At 36.1% G+C, this 21,492-nt stretch overlaps 1 protein-coding gene across 1 annotated transcript; it reads right to left on the bottom strand.

The window, feature by feature from the left end:
* Nucleotides 1-506: 506 nt before the first annotated feature.
* Nucleotides 507-4,167, bottom strand: LOC131069199 (trihelix transcription factor ASR3). The gene is made up of 2 exons (XM_058004591.2): nucleotides 2,500-4,167; nucleotides 507-1,302 (listed from the first exon to the last, which is right to left on the bottom strand). Exons 1-2 carry the CDS (start codon nucleotides 3,128-3,130, stop codon nucleotides 968-970), a joined length of 966 nt encoding a protein of 321 aa, XP_057860574.1. The 5' UTR covers nucleotides 3,131-4,167; the 3' UTR covers nucleotides 507-967.
* Between the last annotated feature and the right edge of the window lie 17,325 nt (nucleotides 4,168-21,492).

The following is a 21,492-nucleotide window of genomic DNA, read 5'->3' as shown; positions in this document are numbered from 1 at the left end:
TGAAACTGAGGGCTGCACCAAATATGCATATATAATACATATGAAATGACAGAGATTCATTCTGAAAATATGGGATGTAATATACAACACTTTACAAGGGTTCATTTGCACCCAGTTAATCAAATCAAGATAGAAAAACAATCACAATGCATTTTAAGCCTGACACTGTGTACCATTCAACATGGGAAAGATCACCTTTGCACAAAATGTCACGAGATGATCATCAAAGATTCAAAAGAGAAGATTGTTTGTAAGAATTTAGCTATTTATTAAAACATTTTTCAGTGATGTTGCATTACAATCATAAATTATCCATCAATTTCATTAGGTCACCAAATCTCGGTCACTGGACTATTTTAATCCAAATAATACTGTTTGGATTGATTTCTAAATCTCATACCATCAATTCTTACAATTTAAGAAGATATGAGTGGATAAAAACATCGGAATTCAACTTGGAGAACCATGAAATTAAACATTGTGTCAAGCTAAGAATTTGAGAAATATTGAAGGCAAAAACTAGTAAGATATTGCAATTGAACCCATTAGGCCAGAAAGAACCAAAACACCATGATGTGTGAAACACAAAAATGTAGCAAATACAGATGAGCATAACATCTGCACAGAATGCTAAAGAAGCAAAAGTGGAATGACATCTACCAAAAGCAGTTTACATGTCAAATACTTGACTGAAAATCTACAGAAAGATTTCAAAAAGTGGGCTTTGGTGAAAAAAAAAATGCCCACAATGCAATAGATTGCTTACATTACAGGAAAAATGAACACCCTGAATCACTGAAGACAATAAAGGGATCAGCATCTCCGTGCCTCCATGCTTCCCACGGCTAGGTATTGTCATTTGGCAACATCAGAATAAAATGTACATTCCCTGAAAGAATTCCTAGTTAGCAGTACTAAGGAAACCAAACAATACAGAAAACGCATCATCAGCCTTTCTGGAATCAAATTATTCGGTTGCAGCAGATCTCTCAGAGGCCAAAGTAAGAATAGCATTGGCAAGATTGTTAACAGCACTTATGAGCCCTGCAATACCTTGTTTGCTTATCTCTGTCTTTGCTTCTTCAATACGTATTTTCTTTTCTTCTACATCTAAAATATCCATGTGTCTTTTGTCTTTCTTTTCTTCACATGCCATCAGTGTTTGGGTTATCCGTATTGTACTCTCAGACATGGCTGGGGCTAAGCCATGTCCAGAGCCTACCCTCCTCCTTTTAGCCGATGAATGTGGGACTTCACTTCCATCATTATCTGAACTCTCTGACATCTCAGCAGAGTAGCCACCTACAGAGTTCAAGAGCAAAAAACCATGTCACATTTTGCAAAATACTAAAAGAAAAATTGTAATCAAGACATTTCATCCTCTCTTAATCCTTTAAGATCACCATAGAATCAATCCAACCTGTCTGTATGATGTAATGAAAATGGGATGGATTTCCAATTTACCATATTATAATCCCAGTAATATTACCAAATGTCTAATTTCATTTAACATGGGCACAAACAGCTAGTACTACATAAAATGCTGAGGGACAAACTTCTAAATGTTGCAATAAGTTGACTGCTACAGCACTGTGAATCAGAAAATACTTTAAGCTTCTTTCTAAATTTGTTTTTTACATTCAGAAGTTTTGGTAATTAGATCACAAGATGATATTCAGATACATTGATTTGTCCTATGAACTTGACCTTCATCTTGAAAGGGGTAGGAGTTCCATTGCATCTGATTGCTTGTGCAGGCATAATGGTTCTCAAGGGCTAGTTTGACGTTACACCCACCAATTCTACAATCCAACAAACTCACACATGGATCAGCTACGCTACGCTATAACAAACAAACGTTGGTAGAAAAAAGCATGCACAGTCAAATCCAGAAGCTCTCAAATCCAATAGACATGGGACTGTGGAAATCAAAATGCCTTTAATGGAAGGGTACTTATCTGTCCTTTATGTCACCCAGGACTTGCAGTTGGCCACTCTCCCCAACCATGCCGGTGGGAATTTTACCCAGGTAGATGATGGGCAAACACACTACAATCCTTGCCATTGGACCACAACCCTGTCAGCAAACTTGGGATCTTTGGTCTATGGAATTATTTTGAAATTTTGATATATTCTGTAATCAGTAGACCATTGGATGGTAGTTTAATCTGACTTAATCCTAAATTTATGTTCTATGAATCTTCATGGCATATTGAGAACCGAGGCTATCAGCCACGTGTTGCTTGCTTTGAACTACATAGAAGCTAGGCACAGGATCAACTCATATCCGACATTCAAAAAGGGAATTCGTTACAGTTTGCAATCTTTCTCGATGAATCAGACAATGGAAAAGATGTAACATATTTGCTGAATTCTCATGATTCCTATTCCAGGGCTAGCCCAATCCAAATCACATGCAATTACGAACATGAAATGCTCCATCCACAAACTATGTTTCAGAATAATTGATCAAATGTGCTAATGCAATGAAAAATGTACCTGACATCTGTCTCTGTTGTTGGTGGGAAGGAAATGCTTGATGTGTTGGTTGTGGCTGTGGTTGTGGTTGCTGCTGCTGCTGCTGGTTTTGTTGTTGGGGAGGTGGAGGAGGTAGCTGCAGCTGCTGCTGTTGCTGTTGAAGAGGTATGTTAGTCATATTACCCCCGGAAATATTAGCTGGAGGGTTCCTAGGATATCTTTTGTCAACAACTTCATGAAGTCTTTCATAAACCTGATTGAGCAGATTAGAAGGCAGCCCTCTTTCTTTCCTTTCATGCTTCTCAAGGTCCCAGTATGAGGGCTGACCGGGACCAATCCTGTTTTCATATTCCCTAACCTTCTTGTAATCCCTTAGCAGGTTATCCCATTTATCATTGCATTGATTTTGGCTTCTGATACACCCATTCTTAAAGCAATAATTCTCAACCCATTTCCATCTTAGTTCTGCGGTCTTACCACCCCTCTCCTTATCCCCGCCTCTCATTCTTCTCTCATCATCGAGCTTCTTGGCATCTAACAGGACCAGAGTCTCATGGAGAGTCCATATGCCCTTGGTATAACCTCTTCCTCTTTCTCCTACTGTCTCTGGATTTTCCACTCTAACCATGGCACTACTGCTTGGGTCTGCCATGGTACTAGCATTGCCTACTCCCGGAAAAACAAGAGGAAAACAAAGAAAATACTTGTGAAATCTTCTAAGGAAATAGTTTATCGAAAAAATTATATCAATTCCTCGCCTAATACTATCAAATGATTGGAGATAACTCTAGCAATTGGATTCGGTGAAGAACTTTTACAATCAATATCTAAAGCATTTCCATCAAGGTTCCATATTGCTTCCGTCAAGTGGTGTATTTGAATGCTTTGCTAATTGGGTATAAAACACAGGGATATGAATCAGGAATGACTCCGCTCCCAATAACAACACCCTCAAATACCCATAATCCACACTCAATTGCAGCAAGCAAGGCCTAGTGCATTGGAACACACTACTCCTATAGATCCTAGGCATAACTTTAACACCCCTAGCTATTCTTGGTACAATTTCCACTGCAAAATCATGTGCAGAGATCGGCGAAGCTTGCAGCTCCCACACTACAGGAAGCATGAACATTTCATTGAAAGATGCAGCTACAAATTCCAATCACCCATACATAAGTACACATCATTTTACATCACCTAATAACCCTAAAGCCCTGTAAAGGCTACCTTACCCATGACTAGGCATCATTTCAGTAAAATTTCAAGCATCCGTCTTCTTTCATTTCGATCAGACATAAACCATCATAAATCATCCAAGCAATGAATACACCGACACATCCTGTATAACTTGTAAACCTTAAAACCCCACTAAATAGCCCTCAAAAGTTCAAAACGAGTCAATAGACCTTAAAATCACACTTTATAGCCCTAATCAAACAGTGTACACAATCTACTTATTCAACAAATTGATAAATGATCAAAATGGGTTTCAACGACAACAATTTTTCAAGAAAACCCAAACCATAAAACCCAGATTTTGAGATCCAACAGGCCTCTAGGAGGCTCTGAAAAAAAGCTAACAACACAAAGGAAGAGTGGAGGGGGCTTTTGAATTAATGAAATTTGATTCAGATGTAAAGTCCGCCTCCATTAAACTAAAAAATAATTTAACTTTTTTAGGTCCCCAACATTCTGATAAATAAATTATACTACTATCTCAACTTTGTTTAGTATTACTACTTAAATACAGTGCATTAGTTCACCATTAGCATTTGAGTACTGTGATTTATTTGTTTCATGTGATATATGATATGATTTGTTTGACCGTACAGTTGGAATGCAAGTACTGGTTGAGCCAGTCAAATGTTAGTCAACGAATTACCCACTTTACTCCAGTCCTTCTCGATCCTCTAAATTTTTTTGTTTTGTTTTTACCCCTATGCTCTTCTCATTTTCAGGGATATTTATTTTTCTCTTAATTATTCCGAAGTTATGAGACTTTAGAGTTCTTTCTGTGACTGCCTTTACTATATTTTTATGTTTTTTGATTCTCTGGTTTTGGACAAGAGACAAATGGGCAATGGTTATGAGATGGGTTTGTGGTATGAAAACACGTTATAATGTAAGTACACTGGCCGATACAGTCCTGTGGGTCCCATGGGACTGGGGGGATTGATTTCTAGAAAGTACCCAAGTGACCAGGGAGACTAAAAAGATTTCAAATTATTCTCTAGTTTTAATAAACAATTAGATTTTAAATGCTTTCTAGTTTCCTCAATCTTATGATGATCAAAACTGTCAATTACAAGGAACGTGCTATGTGACTTACTCCACGATCCTGAATCACTCCTCAACATGCCATATGACCATGCTCATGATTTTCAATCACTACTAAGCATGCTTAACATTCATTCAATAGAGTATTTCTTTTTTAAATCATCACCCAAAATCTGAGCATTACTCATGTGAGGTTGAATCACTAATTAATCCATATAGTTGGGGAGATGCTAGCAACCCACATGACCTAGCTCATAATTTTTAATCATTAAGGAAATCTTGGTTAACTTGAATTCATAATTGAGTAGAATTTGTAATGGTGACAATCATATATTCATGTTTTTTTCTTGTGTTTTAGATTCATAATTATTAGGTTGTCTTATATGTATTAACTATGTGTAAGATAGGGTATTTCATTTAGAAGTTGGTTAATAATGTTGTTTGATTCTATAAACACTGAATCACACATCCATACAAGGAATCTACCTAACAACTAAATAAATAATCAAAGCTTTGGATGGAGATGTTCTTTGGAAGGAATTGATTAAATTTTGCATTCAAACTGCCTTTGTTGGTTGTTCTTGGGGGAATGTTAGCTAGAAAGACAAGATCCTTTTAGCTCCATTCTTTAAAACCTGTGACTCTACACCATTTAACTCTATTTGGAAATTAATGTAGATGATTCTAGATTAGATTATGTAAAGAATTAATTTGGAAAGCTTGGCAGATCACTTCAACAAAATTATTTGGTTTGATTGATCTCTCAACCATGGGCTAAGTTTCCTTATTCCTCTCTCTAGTTGAACAAGTTGGTCCAACACAATGACAAACCATTAGATACTTATGATGGGTTCAAAGGAAAACGTCTATTTAAAAAAGGTATTCATCTTTTTCGGGATCTATGGGACCCTTCCACCTTCCATTGGAAAAAAATGACCTCTCCTAAAAACCTAGTTCCACCTCTTAGCCTCTGATGAGTTATTGAAATTTAACAAACAGTTACTCCTAAACTTTGTAATCTATTATCCCTAGATTGTCACACAAACTTTTTGAATGATTGGAGATGGCCTAATTCTCGTGAAATTTGCTTCTTCCTCCTTCGAAACATTTACAAATAATTGCTTCCTCATATTGTTGAGTTTCGATCAAATTTGAATGGAAGGTAATTTTAAATTTTATTTGAACTTAATCTCAATCTGATATTAATTTGAACTATGAAAGTTACAAATTTAATTTGCAGAATACATGTCGAATTCACTGTGAGTGAATATCATGAATTGTTGAGTGCCACGGGTTGTAGGTAATCCAACATATATGTAATTTGATCTTACTGATCACCGATTGTTGTAGGTTATTGACTTCCTTTGAGTTGAAGATAATAACGAACTGTTAACTATTTCTATATGTCACGAACTATATGATCACCGACTGTTGTATATTGATTTCTTATTTTTATGGTTGTTATCATCCCTCCAAGGAAAACGCACATAAAGTCGTGACTCTATACTATCACACCCGATGTCTCTCAATCATTGATTACAAATCGATTCACACATATGATTGATTTTATAAACAAACCGATTTACAAAAACAATCAGTTATGTAGAACCGATAATAAAACAGATCGATTATATGGTATCACTCGATAATAAACCAAACTAATTCAAATGCCATTAGTTATGAGCAACCAATAGCAAACACAACATAACTGATATTAACCAACCCAATAACAATAGAATCAGTTATTGATCTTCTTCACTAGCTACAAACAAATATAAAGAGTAATGGAGATCCAACTATGCAACATTCACATGTGATTGGAGATTAACAAGCATGAAAGTTGTTATATCTTATGGATTTTTGTTGTAACCGCTTCTCAAGTTCTATTGTTTTCATTTATCTACAGCCACTTTGTTATGGTTGTAGTTATTTTTGGTGTATTGTGATCAACTATTATTTTCCTCTTTCTATAGACACCTTGATATTTGTTGATACAACCTCTCAGTTGTTCATGTTTCACCTATCATAGAGTTTTAAACTATGTTACTTAGTGATATGTAATCCTCTATTTGCTTTGTTCAATAAAATAAATAAAAATTCAAAATATAGTCTCATATCAACATTTCATGCATGTAATGTCTCTTAATCCATTAAAATAATTAATAGTATCTTATGTCCATTACTATATAACAAAACTTATTGTGGATTGAGTATAAAGCAATGACCAAACTAACGTTAACAATGCCCATTAAGCTCATACTTATGTGGTCTATTATAACCTTTATAGTGCTCAAAGGAGCATAGACCTTATATGGTATTAACATATCATTGTAGTGCTCAAATAGGCACAAAATTAAAATGATTTGAACGTAAAATTATAGTGCTTGAAAGAGCATAAACCTAATTAGATCATTTAGACAAACTAAAACATAATAATCTCCCACTATAGAATGGTCAACAAGACCTAACAAGGTTTGAGTTTAAGAATAGTGATTAAAATAGCCTTAACAATTATAATAGTAAGCACAAACCCACATGGTTGAAATTAGCATTTATAATGCTCAAAAGAAATACCTTATACAATTTTACTAAACAATTACAATGCTCGATCAAATAAGCATTGACCTATATGCTCTTACAAAACAAATACAAAGCTTGGATAAGAATAGGCCTATATGGTTTGAGCATACTATCAAACCATAATAGTAATCTCATACATATAAAATGGTTGAATGATTTAACAATTAAAATCCATATAATGCGGACCTATTCACAAATAAAGTATCAAGAAAACTCTCATGATATCATAGACCTGATCAAGGACATGCACTACTACTTCATTCGAGTGACATATTATGGTCAATAAAAACTTAATAGGGCTTAGCATTGTGCATGTTGTGTATTCATACAATATTTAATAATATAAACAAATTATAATTGTAGACCCTACTGTATACGGTGAAAAGTGATGATAAAAACTATTGTAAAACCATAAATATCGAGCCACAAACAATCTAGGTCCTACAATGAGACATTCACCAATACCAATAGAGATACCTAAGATCATGTAAATCAACAAAATAGAACTAAGTATACCATTCACATGTCTAGTAGGGTTTCAATCTCCATTGTCTCCTATCTCCATTGATCTTGTTTGATATATTTGCTCTCAAATTTTATATGTGCAGAAGAGCTCAACAAAAAATGGAAATGTGGTTGATAGCTTAATCGCAAGAAGGCTTGATCACATAAGAGATTTTTTTGACGATTAAGGGTTGATAATGAAGGAAAGTGTCTTCTTATATAGAGAACACTTTAGGTAATGGAGGGATAAGATTAAGAGGTGTAAAGATAAATGATCGGCTAAGATTAAAGGTAGGTAGAGGAAATAGTGATAAAGGGGGTAGGTAAGAGAAGAATTAAGAGATGAGTGACATGTGTCATGGGTAGAAAAGGCTAATGAATTAATTAAATAAATAAAGATTTATTTAATTAATAGAGGAAGTTGGATCAATTAAATAAATAAAATATTTATTTAATTTAGGAAAAAGACAATTTAAATAAATAAAAGTATTTATTTAAATGAGGAAAGGCTTAGAAGAGGATTAATGAATTAATTAAATAAATAAATATTTATTTAATTATTAGGACAATTTTAGGTGTCTACACCTACAATCGAATAAAATATACTTCATGCATACTTAAAACATAAAATAGAGGTACAAATTAATTCATGCAATATTTAATGAAAACGCCATTCTTTGCTAATTTCAAACAATAGTCTCTTCAAAGAAATTATTTCTCATGCATGTTTTAGTAACCTAATGAAAACCATTAGCTTAATGCACAAAACATACCGAATTCTTTGGATAGCTTCTCCAAAAATATTAAAATTCTCTATCATTCACCCTTCTTTCCTTTTGTTTTCTACTTTTTCCTTCCTTTTTTTATGTCATTGAAACCCTTAGGTTTCTCCCTAAATTTCTCCATGTTGCCACTCTTCTCACTTGCATTCTTTGTTTGGATCTTCAAGACTATATTAAATTTACCTCGTGTGAAGTATAATATTAATCATTACAATATACATGCACATGCATACATATATGTGTATTTATATGAATAGATGTTATATATTAATATGCATATAAGAATTATTTTATGAATATTCTTAGTCTAAGATATATATGTGTTGGGTGAATATTTTGTCACTAGCGTACTAAGGACAAAATATATAATTCACACAATGCTATGCTGATAAATTAATCTCTCCTCTCATCAAGGGGAGGTTCCCTATGAAATTTCTCCTCTAATTAATAGGAAATTAAATTTGTGGGTTGGTGTTGGGCATATAACTCTATTTTTTTAGAGTTTATGTATTCTCCCTTCACTTAGTTACAATTTCTCTACCTCTTCAGATACTTAAAGAAAAGAACTATTAATCTAACAAATTACACCAAGAGTTACTATTAAGCAACACAAAGTCTCATTTAAGGTAATGCTAATTCACACTGATCATTACAAATTAAACAATTAGAAACTTAGCTTAAAGCTCAAAGTCTTCAAGTATAGATTTCTCATTCATTAAACTACAAATAACCACGGCAATACAAAGCTTACCACAAGTTAATTTATCAGCAGATTTCTCAAGTATGCTAAGAGCACAAAGTCTACTTGCAAGATTTGAGAGCTCTTTAACCACGTAGCAATATCTTAAAGATCAAAGAAGTAAAGATAATATATATTCAATGGACATAGGAACATTAAATTATATAAATAATTTTCTTGATACAACACAAAGTTTGTGATCAACAAAATTGTTTTCTTTATTTGTTTGATTGAATTTTCACCACAAAAGCCCAAAGTCTAAATTGGGATTAAAATTCAGCAGAGTTTTGCTAAGCATGAAAAAGATAAAATATTTACAAAAAAGGTCCTCCTTATATAGGAAAAGAAGTTGAGAAAAAGGTGGGCACAGTTGACTTATTCAACTGCACAATCCCATTTTACTACAACTACTACATAAAAAAAAAGTGCAGCTGCACAAAAATTGACAACATCTATCGGTGCAGTCGCATGAAGAAAGGGTGCCAAAAGGGGGTACTTCATTCTTGATTCTCTTCTTCATTGGATTTTTGGAAATCTTTGAATTTAGCAAGGATGGCTTTCATCTCTGCTTCGTTCGGCATCAAGGTAGAACTTGTGATGATTTGGACGTGGGACATTGCATCTTGAATCTTCACCTGTTTCTTTTTAACATCCTTCAGCATGGATGCGAGGACTTCAAAGATGACCTGAATTTCTAACCGTTCATCAAATGTATCAAGCAAGAAATATTGTCCCGTGCATTGATCCATCAAAGAAAGGAATTCCTCTGTGACAACTTCAGCAGTGACGAGATTTTGATCGCCATCATATAAATAGCAAGGGAGATCACCAACTTTGGCAAAAATAAGGTCAACCTCGTCATCACCTTCTTTCTTCTCCCGGTCCAGCTCTGCAATCATTAACTTCATTGTCTCTTGCTTATGAGTCAATAAAGACAATATCTGGAAGTACTTCTCCCTTGTGGGAATTACCTTATTCTCAACCAGGATATCTATCCTGAAGTCCTCCATTTTGCTCCACAAGGTAGTACTTTTCACAACTTCCTCAATCTCCTGTGATAAAGAGGTTTTGAGTCCTTGCATCCAACTCTGGATTACTTCATAATTAGACAATAGTTCAACTGTTGAGCTCAGAAGATGAGAGCCTTCTGACCTTAGCCATGAAATCCACTCATCCATCACTCGGCCTTTAGCTCCCACCTATTCAAACTTCTTGAAAGCTTCGGTATCTATTAAGGATCCTATAGGCTCAATCTCTTGAGAAGATTGTGTGACCTTTAGAAGAACGTTAGTCAGTTGTTCACACTTCTGCTTCAATATATTTTTCTCATCCCTCTCCTAATCCAATCTTCTCAACAAAGAATTAAAGGTTGTTTGTGAATCCAATTTCACACTCTCATGTGTTTCCACCCCGAGCTCTATGACCTGCATGGTATAATCTTCAGATCATATGTTGCCTTTGTCCTTGTCTGACGATGGCACCATAACTTCAGCATATTTTCTCTTGGAAGTTGGGTCTACTACCACCCGAGATACCATCTTTGGCTTTTTCGTTCCCTTAGGCTTTGGAGGAACTAATAGTTCAAAGTCAAACTCATCTAGAGATATTACCTATTTTTCCTCTTAGGGGCCACTACTTCCATCCAAGGGGGTAATTCTAGATTGGATGATGGAGTAGTAGCTCCTTGTTGATTTTGAGTTGAAGCTTCGGGAGCAGGTTGACTGGAGCTTGGAGCAGCTGTGAGTGTTACTGATGGTGCTGATGTTGAGGTATCTAATGGAACATTTGTTGTTGCTACCTCTTTAGTTGCAGATGGGAGAGTTGAGGGTGTCGTGAATGTAACTTCAGCACTTACCAATGGAGGAATTGTTGTGGTGGTGGTGGTAGTGACGGGTAAATCTATAGAAACCTGTTCTGCAAATGCATCTTGCAAGGTTTCATTAAAATCCATCATCGTGGATTCAAAAGTAGATGAAGGGATATCATCTAAATTAGAGAAGTTGGTTATTGTGAAAAACTGACCAACAGTCTCGGATTGCATCATTCCCATACTTAGATCTCCTTCTTCTTGAAAATCTTCATCCTCTTGGTCAGAGTCAAAGTCAAAGTCAATAGAATGGACAATTACCTGTGAGGTAATCGGGGCATCAACTTCAACTAGATGTGATACTTCTTCTGCTTGTACTTCCTCTTGTTGAGGAATTTCAACTTCTTCAATCTCCTTTCCTTTTCCAACTTCACTGGCAGGCGGTTGTTCTGTCTCCTTCGCTACTGCTTCCTGTGATGCGGATGATGATTCACCCTTCTTCAACCCTTTAACTATAAATTTGATTTTGGGTCCTTTACCCTTCAATTGTGCCACAAGAGCTAAGGATAGTGCTTGTGAGTCTGCCCTACTCTTTGTTCTTGTTTCAGTTGTAGTTGTCTTGCCCAATGGGCCATCACTATTGTCATCATCTCATGAACTAGCAGGAAGTTGTTTCATCCTAAGATTATTTTTTAGCAACCAAACATTGGTGTTTGCTAAGATAGGAGAGTTCCTTTGTGTAATAGATTTGCTTTCTTTCTTCAACCATTGCACAAGTGGAAGTGGGGAGTCAGCAATCTTCTTCTCATAATAAACAGGGTCCACTATGTCATCTGTGTCTTCCATGGTCATTGGGATCTTAGCTAAATCCAAATTTTCAATTTGTTCTAGAGTAAGGCGACTGAAATCCATCCTTCTTATATCCTCCTCATTCTAACAATCTGCCCAAACATCGTCAAACCTATAAACATGAGTATAAGTCCTTTTGAGTTTGTTCTTTATACCACGAAAGTCAAAATTGGTTCAGGCTTTGAATCTTCTCATGGTATTCCACTGCATTTCTTCCTCCATATTTTTGGCCTTGGGATTGGTTAGCATTGAGTACCTGCCAATCGATTCTAGGAATTTTAGCCCATTCTTATGTGCTTGTGATTGTTTCTCATGCACACTAATCAGTTGTCTGCACAACTCCATAAGGACAATTTTGTCTGAAGGGAACCTTGGAAGAATGAAGTGCTCACCTGAGAAACATCCAATTTGGATGTAGGTGAATGTGGAAAACTGCAGAAATACACACCCAAATTGGGATACCCTGTTGTAAGCGGCCTCTGATATTCTCCTCTTTTGTAGGCCTTTATCAAAAATGCACTTCCATACGGTGAAGAAGGCATCATTGACTCTTCTATAATGGTTACCTTGATTCTTGATGGTAAGCTGATCATAATACTCCCAGACGGGCACCAATCTTATGTTACCCTTGGTAGACAAGCCTAGATATTGTCTCATTGAAGCAGCTACATAAACCAAGTATGAGGTCATGTAAAACTTTAGTGTCACCTTGACCTCCTTCGATTGAGCACAAAGTGCATCACTGATCTGCTCTCCCTAATCGATTCTTGCGGCTCCCTTTCTGATTATATTTATGTAATACGACATCCAGTTTTGAAAATAAAGAGAGTCTTTTAACCCTCTCACTTTGGATAACATGGTAACCATGTCATTATATTCCTTATTAAAATCACTCTTGTGGAAGGACTTAGGCCATCGTGAGGAGAGGGAACTTCTTGCAATAGAGAGATAAACAATATTGATCACCTTTTTGCATTTATCCTCATGTTTCTCGTAGTACTCTTGAGCACTCTCTTGAGAAATATTAGCAACTTCTTCAACTGATGAACCTTTGAAGACACTATTGAAGAATACACTATCTAGGGTCATGATGACATTCTGATCTTCATCTTTTATTTACCTTGTGCTTGGATCAAAATGATCAGCTATTGCCAGTACAAATTAAAGATCATGAACCGCAACTGGGAAAGATGCATACTTATGCAGCTCAGATTTGATTAAGCTGGTTAGATGAGTAGGAGCCTTTTGAACCCGGTCAACAAATTCTTGCATATCAACATGCCTAATTTTGGTGTCTCTGATCTCCTTATTATTTTATTCTACTAAACTCTCTGGGTACAGATTCAAGTACCTGTCGTACTTGTATTTCATCTTTCTTGATGATGCTTTACTTGGAGAAGATTCCAACTGACCTGAGGAAGACTCGGGCTTGTTGTGAGGGAGCTTTGACATTTGTGATGACTGCATTCAACACTGATGATTAGCTATTCATCATTATCAAAATCATTTTTTCTCAAATGGATCAAAAAATGGGACTCAAAACAGGCTTAGGAGTAAAACTGCCAAAAACAGCAGGTCGGGGAAAAAAGTTCGACCTTCTCTTTTGAAAACAAAAATTTGATCAGCACATCATACTTTAAAGTCCGATGTGTAAGGGAGAAAACTTAAAACAAGCACATCGGACTTTAAAGTCTGATATGCGATTTGGGATAGATTAAAGGCACATCTAAAGTTCGATGTGCTGATCTGGGGAAAAATAGTAACACATCGGACTTTAAAGTCTGATGTGTAAGGGAGAAAACTTAAAACAAGCACATCGGACTTTAAAGTCTGATATGCGATCTAGGATAGATTAAAGGCACATCGGACTTTAAAGTCTAATGTGCTTTCAAAGAGAAAAAACACTTGGTTGACATGTCGGGTTTTAAAACCCGACATGTCAACCTATCCTTCTCCGCATATCAGATTTTAAAGTCTGATATGCAAAGGTTAAGATCCTACATATCGGACTTTAAAATCCGATATGCGGAGATCCTTTTCTTCACCTGCACACCAGATTTTAAAGTCCGGTATGCGGCTGGAAAAGGGGTACTTTGGAGGAATAAGAAGGAAGGAGCAATCGAAGTTCAAAATCTGAATGCTCTTCCGACACACAAAGCGAAAACCAAAAGAAAATAAGACAAGACAAATAGAAAAGCTAAAAGCAAACAAAAACCCAAAAAGAAAACAAAATACAAACCCTACCTCTTCCGCAACAAACAATGTTGAAAAATTTGACAAGGAGAGATCTGATCCAAGTCGAGGTGAGCAAAATTCGAGTCATGGTGAGGAAAACAGAGGAGGGCGCGCATAGGACAAACCAAAATGAAGACTAAAAACATGAAAATTAGCTTAAAAAGCATTTAAACAAACCCTAATTTATCAATTAATGTTGCATTAATTACAACTCGCAATTGCATGTCGAACTTTAAAGTCCAACATGCAAACTAGGAACTCTTGCCTGTCAGGCTTTAATGTCCGACATGCAACCTTTGGACAAACCACCTGCAGTTCGGACTTTAAAGTCCAAACTATAGGCTAAGACTACATGCAGTTCAGACTTTAAAGTCCGAACTGCAGGCAAGAAAACCTACAAATACATATTGGACTTTAAAGTCCGATGTGTATAAAGCAAAAAGAACCGTGCAGTTTGGACTTTAAAGTCCAAATTGCAGGAAAACTGCAAACTTAAAGGAACTAGGAAAACGATAAAAACGGAAAACAAGGAACAAAACGAACTAACCGACCAAGTCGATTAAGCTCTCCTAGAGACCATAAGGTACGAAATAGACCAATTTCATAGGGTTGCCTCACGATTTTGGCCGTGTTGAAATCAAGGACAACAATATGTATATATATTAGGTTTTTTTACTTATAACAAAAAACACACACACACACACACACGTGAACATACGTGCACGCGTGTATATATTAACATCATAAATGAGTAATTGTGCAATCTTCTTGAGACAAAATCCTAACTATCTTAAGATATATTGACAAGAAAATATGCAAGGTGAGAAGCAACATGATCACTATATGGTCTAAAATAGTCACCTATGATTTTAAACAAAAAAATTGATGTCTTTACATTGAAATTAAGTTTTATTAGGAGTGAGAGACATTATTATTTTTATGTTAAATTATTTTTATTTCTTATATTAAATACAAGGAGAGAACAATTACAATACCACTTTAATCATAACGGTCTCAGTCACTCCATGCCAAGGAGGCAGTATGCATACTGATGAATACTAAGAGGGGGGGGTGAATTAGTATGCCAAAAATCTTTGCACTAAAACACTTACACAGTCTAAAGATAAACCGGTAAAGTAGTCTGACAATCAAACCGGTTATCACACATACAAACCAAAATACGAATAAAACATTCACCCACAAAAGCAATACAACCATAACACAAGATATTTGACGTGGAAACCCAACTGGGAAAAACCACGGTGAGATGGAACTCACAAGTCACTATCTACAGAATAGAAACCAGACCGGTTAAGGTCTTACAATGTTCTTCACCAAAACAGATCCTATTAGGAATCTCAATCTCTGTTAGGAGATAAGTCCAATTAAAGACTACCTTGTTAGAGGATTTTAGATTCACATGTGTGAACCACCTTGTTAGAGGATTTTACAAAGGCTTTGAGGCCTACCCGGTTAAGGGCTACTGACTTGTTAAAGAGGTGAGTAATCAACAAGTGTTTGATCTATCTACTAGCACAAATTGCTTGGTTAGATCCAGTATTGCTAACAGCTAATGCATTCCAGCATTACTTCAGTCTCCTCTATCTCTCTCTCAGTTACAACTCAATCTTCTCTGATAAGATCGCTTTCCACTTCCACCTTAAACCCTAGCTCAACATAAACCCTATTCGCAACTTCTTCAACAACTCAAAAACCCTAGACATGATGTCCTTTTAAAGGAATCTGATTTCATGTCGGTCCAATAGGATTACATTACAATTTCCTAGGTTCAGTGAATCTAGACATACTCAGTAACATGACACAAGAATCACCGTCAATGTGTCAGCACCATCAAACAATCAGTGGATTAGTAACTCATCACAAAATGTCGGTTGGTAACTCATCACAGAGTATTACCGGTTTATACAAAATGTCGGTTGCCGGTTTGACAAAAATGAAGACTGGTAAGAATGTGTTGTGTCGCTTTGCTTCCTTGTACCACTTGTGATCTGCGAACCGCTTGGGGTCGACATGCCGCTTCAGACTAGGAAACACATTCTGCAAAATCACTACTAGTCTAAAGACTAGAATACAACATACCGGTTGGAACAAATACCAGTTGAGCATGAGCTCATATATATAAAGGGGATCTTAATACAAGTGTGTGTCCATCAATGACAATCACAACATAAACATCAAAAATGCCAACACATACTATCCAACTAACAAACTAACAAAGAAATAAGTCATATGCCCCTATACAAAAAACCGTAGACAAGAACCCAAATACAAAAAGGGCCCTATACATTGATGCATATACAAAGAGAATCATGTACATATGAGAAACATATACAAAATGAGCTTTGTATATATACATCTATATGATTTCTATACAAAATACTGAGATAAACATAAACATAATATATCTGAGACACTGTAAGCAACTATTACTAGACATTGAATCATAGAGTGTTAACATGTTTTAGTCTTCAATCCATGTTGTCCGCCCTAGGGGTCCTTCCATCCATATGATTCTCCTATTCCAATTCACTACTCCAATTGCAACTACCTGATGAGTATGATATTGCCTTTCCACTTGCTTGGCTTCATTAAGCTCATTCATGAAGGCCTCCAAAGCATTAACAAATAAATATCTCTCTATCTTTAACTTGGACCACATGTGCCCATGAGACAACTCTGAGAGGTATATTATAGTTGTGCCATCCTCAATGAATCTCTTGAATTTCTTCATTGCACGCCTCATAACAATGGCAACCTGCATTTCAACATTGTAAACAATGAGTCTTCTTAAAGACTCAGTAAGCAATGTACCCTTACCATGAAATTTCTCCTCATTCATAATGGACCAAAGAATCCAAAGAATCTTGCATGATAAAAGAGATCAAAATAGATTTCTATCCTTTTTAATTCTATTAATGAAACCAAAAACAACATCATAATAAGAGAATTTATCAAAAAAATTGATCCCAAAGATGTTTCATATTTCTCTAGCTAAAACACAGTCAAAAAAGATATGCATAGTAGATTCAGTAACTCTACAAATACTACAAACATCATTAACCCGGTCCTTATTTTTAATAGGTAATCTATGAAAATTAAAAAATCACTTAAATCCTTTCTTTTTGGTTGTGATATTACTGCCCCAAAGAAAGGTAAAAACTTTATGATAGTCATCATTATTGTAGGTCAAATCCCACATAAAGTTAATATGAGCAATCAAATCAATATTGCAGTTTAGAGCATCATAAACTATTTTTCTTTGGGTTCATCAACAGAGAACCATCCACCCATGTGAACAATTTGAACCTATCTTCCACCATTGAACACCACTTGGACAACTATAGATTGATACAATCCTCTATCATAACAAAATATGTTCTCCAGTTGGAGGGAGGCAGATGATACTTTTGACTGAGAACATTCTGAGAAATTATTCGGTCATTAATAATAATATCATTAAAATAACAAAGACCAATAATATTCCAACTCTTAGTAGAACGCTCTCGGTTAAGGGCAAGGGGCCTACCTTTGTGGGAAAGGTTTTACCAGATGGACCTCTTGCTGCATAAAGTGCTATCATTTTTAAGATTCTATTATGAGAAATTGGGCTTCTAATGATGAATACTAAGAGGGGGGGTGAATTAGTATACCAATAAATACTGAACTTAAACACTTAAACAGTTTAGCAGTCAACCGGTATAACAGATTTACTAACAAACCGGTTAAGACAAATGCAAACCAAACAACAAATAAAGCATTTGCCCACAAGAGCATAATAACTATAACACAAGAGGTTTTGACATGGAAACCCAAATGGGAAAAACCACGGTGAGCAAAAACTCACAAGTAACTATCTGCAGAATAGAAACCAGACCGGTTAAGGTCATACAATGTTCTTCACCAAAACAGATCCTGTTAGGAATCTCGATCTTTGTTAGGAGATAAGTCCAATTAAAGACTACCTTGTGAGAGGATTTCAGATCCATAGTTGTGAACCACCTTGTTAGAGGATTTACAAAGGCTTTGCCAGGCCTACTCGGTTAAGGGTTTCAGACTTGTCGAAGATGTGAGTAATCAACAAGTGAGTGATCTAGATACTAGCACAGTATGCTTGGTTAGATCCTTGATAGCTCATTGTTAATGCATTTCAGCATTACTTCAATCTTCAATATCTCCACACTCTGTTTCTTCACACAAACCTAAGCTTCTCTTCTATGATCGCACATACAAAAACCTCATCAACCACCTAAAACCCTAACAACCTATAAAACCCTAGACATGATGTCCTTATAAAGGAATCTGATTTCATGTCGGTCCAATAGGATTACATTGCAAGTTCCTAGGTTCAATGCATCTAGACACATTTGGTAACACAACACAAAATCACTGCCAAAGTGTCGATGGATGATAACTCATCATAGAAATATCGGTTGGTAACTCATCACAGAGTAATACCAGTTCATTACAATTTAACCGATTACCGGTTATCAAAATGAAGACTAGGAAAAATGATAACAACCACTTTGTTCCTTCGTACCGCTTTGGGATCCTCGAACTGCTTGAGGTCTTCATAACGCTTGAGATCGGTAAACACTTTCTGCAAAACACCAATAGTCTAAAGACTATAATACATAATACTGATTGGAACAATTACCAGTTGAGCATAACTCATACATACAAAAAGTGATCTTAAAGCAAGTGTGTGTCCATCAATGACAATCACAACATCATCAAAATGCCAACAATCTCCCCCTTTGGCATTGATGGCAATACTTAGGAAAATTTTGTCAAATAAGTGTTTTACAATAAAAAATATGCCATAACCAAAATTACTCACCCTAAGCATATACACTCTCCCTTTTACAGAAATTACAATGTATACTACTCCCTTAAAGAGATAACATGAAAGTATACATTTATCAAAATTTTAAAATACAAAATACTACTCCCCCTTTGCCAACAATGACAAAGTACTACAGAATAACCCCTGTTTCTCATTATCATTAATATAATAAATGTTTATGACAATAATAAGTGAAACTTATCAAAAACCGATTTAAAATCCTGCATAAATGTCTTCATGGATAAAGACCATGATTCAAGTAATGAGGTAGCCACCTCACATTCTGTTTGCATTTGGGATACTTGTTCTTCCATGGCATCAATTGTGCTCCTCTTGAGTGACCGTTAAGGCATCCAGATTGAGATAGCATTTCTGAAGTATTTGCAGTCTGGGTAGTAGAACCAATTGAAGTTCCTATAAATCTCTCATCTAGTTGCAAATCTCTACTTCTATTCTAGCGGACTGGAGCTGAAACCGGTGAACAGTTTTCCCATATGTAGTGAAGGAATCATAGGGTGTCTTAAAGGTGCTTATATATGCCTACAAATTAGATTGTAGTTTTTCCTTTTGTGCAAGTACACCATCACAAAATAGATGGGGTTGCCTTATTTTACTGAGCAGTAGTTTTCCCTCATCCATAGCATCTCTTATGTCCTTCTGTTCTTTCTGAAGTTCAGAGCGAAGCTTGTTCAGTTTCTTCACTAAGGCAGTGTTTAGTGCCTTTTGATGCTTCTTATGTGCATTAGCTTCAGCAACCTCTTTCGGGCATTGTACCTGGTCCTCCACAACTGTACATAGAAGTTTTAGTTGGGCCAAAGATGAATCGGTACTAGGGAGGTTATTACTAGGAATCAAACTGGTAAGAGTGTCCACCGCAGTTTGAATAACATCTTGCTCATTTTTCCTCCTTAATGCTTCTAGTCACTCTTGTGCAAGCTTAATGCTTTGGAACAACTCTGATTCATTTGCAGATTGGAGGTCAATAGGACTGGTGATGTCAAACGGTTTGGCTTGACCACCGGTTGCCTTTGGGGTCTCCACTTGTGTGCTCTTTGTCGCTTCCTTCTTCTCTTTGGCTCTTTTCTTTTCCTCTTCTGCCTTCTTTTTCTCCTCTACTTCTTTCTTTCTCTTCTCTTCTTCCTTCTTTCTATCGTCTTCTTTCTGCTTCTCTTCTTCTTTCTTCTTCTCCTCTTCCTGTTTCCTCTTCTCCTCTTCCTGTTTCTTCTTCTCTTTTCCTGTTTCTTCCGCTCCTCTTCTTTCTTCTTCTCCTCTTCTTCTTGTTTCCTCTTCTCTTCTTCTTGTTTCTTTTTCTCTTCAGCTTGTTTCTTCTACTCCTCTTCTTCTTTCTTTTTCTTTTCCTCTTTCTCTGCTTGCTTGTTGTCAGCCTTTTCTTTGTCCTGTTTTTGCTTCTCTGCCTTTTCTTTATCCTATTTTTCATTGTCTACTCTCTCTTTATCAGCCTTTTCATTTGCTTCATCTGGAGTGACATCTTCACCATCCAAAGCATCAATGTCAACAGTGTCCATCTATTCAGTAACCGATTCTCCTTCACTGTCATATACCTCATCCGGTTTTTCGGTTTTCCAGTTCTTGTTCAGCCTTCTTTTTTGCTTCAGACACTTGGTGCAACCTCAGAGCGACTTTGGCATGGGAGTGTGTATCTTTCACCACTTCAGACACTTTGCCTTCCAGTAACAAGAGTCTTCTTCTTCTCATGAAGAAGAGGCCTTTGTACTTATCCATGATTTCATAGAGCTCAGAATTTGACACATCAGGAAAATATTGTGCAAAGATTTCCTCTCTTATTTCATGTTCTTTTTCTATGGCAATGCGCCATTTGTTATCTAAAGAATTGTATAAAGAATCTGGTGTCACAGATCTAATTTCTGATGGTGACCGATCATTAATACATAGATATTGAATAACTTCCTGTTCAACTTCCTCCTTTTCATTATCATTAAAATCATCAAAATGATTTATTAAATCACTTAGCACTTTTCTCTTAACATTCTTGATAGTCCTTTGATAATGTGTCAAGGGTTTGTAAGAGGAAATATCTATATTTACCAGTGCTGATGATGTCGGTTCATTGCTGGTTGTCTTTGCCTTCTTCCTTGTTTGCCTAGTCTTCTTAGGCTGCACTTCAGGTTTTGTATCCTCAAAATCTGGTGAGTTGCTCTTGGTCTTCCGCTTTCTTTCAAAGACCTTGGCAGGAGCAACTTCTGGTTTCTTCTTGGCAGGTGACCACTTGGTCACTTTAGGACTTGCTGAGGTAACCGGTGCTGATACTGAGGGCATTGCCTTTCCCTTCTTCACTAAAGGTTCTTCAACCAGTTTTATCCTTTCCAAGTAAGGGTCGGTTCTTTTCTTCTTC

Source organism: Cryptomeria japonica, chromosome 5 (genome assembly GCF_030272615.1).
Source record: "Cryptomeria japonica chromosome 5, Sugi_1.0, whole genome shotgun sequence".
NCBI classification, from domain to species: Eukaryota; Viridiplantae; Streptophyta; class Pinopsida; order Cupressales; family Cupressaceae; genus Cryptomeria; species Cryptomeria japonica.
Note: the sequence above shows the minus strand (reverse complement) of the source record. Positions and strands in the feature narration are given on the sequence as shown.

What these genes read in the sequence shown, in the direction of transcription:
- LOC131069199 (XM_058004591.2), bottom strand. Translation starts at nt 3,130, where the DNA reads ATGGCAGACCCAAGCAGTAGTGCCATGGTTAGAGTGGAAAATCCAGAG. An exon ending in ACAACAGAGACAGATGTCAG is followed by an intron (nt 1,303 to 2,499) that starts GTACATTTTTCA and finishes TGAACTCTGTAG; the next exon opens with GTGGCTACTCTGCTGAGATG.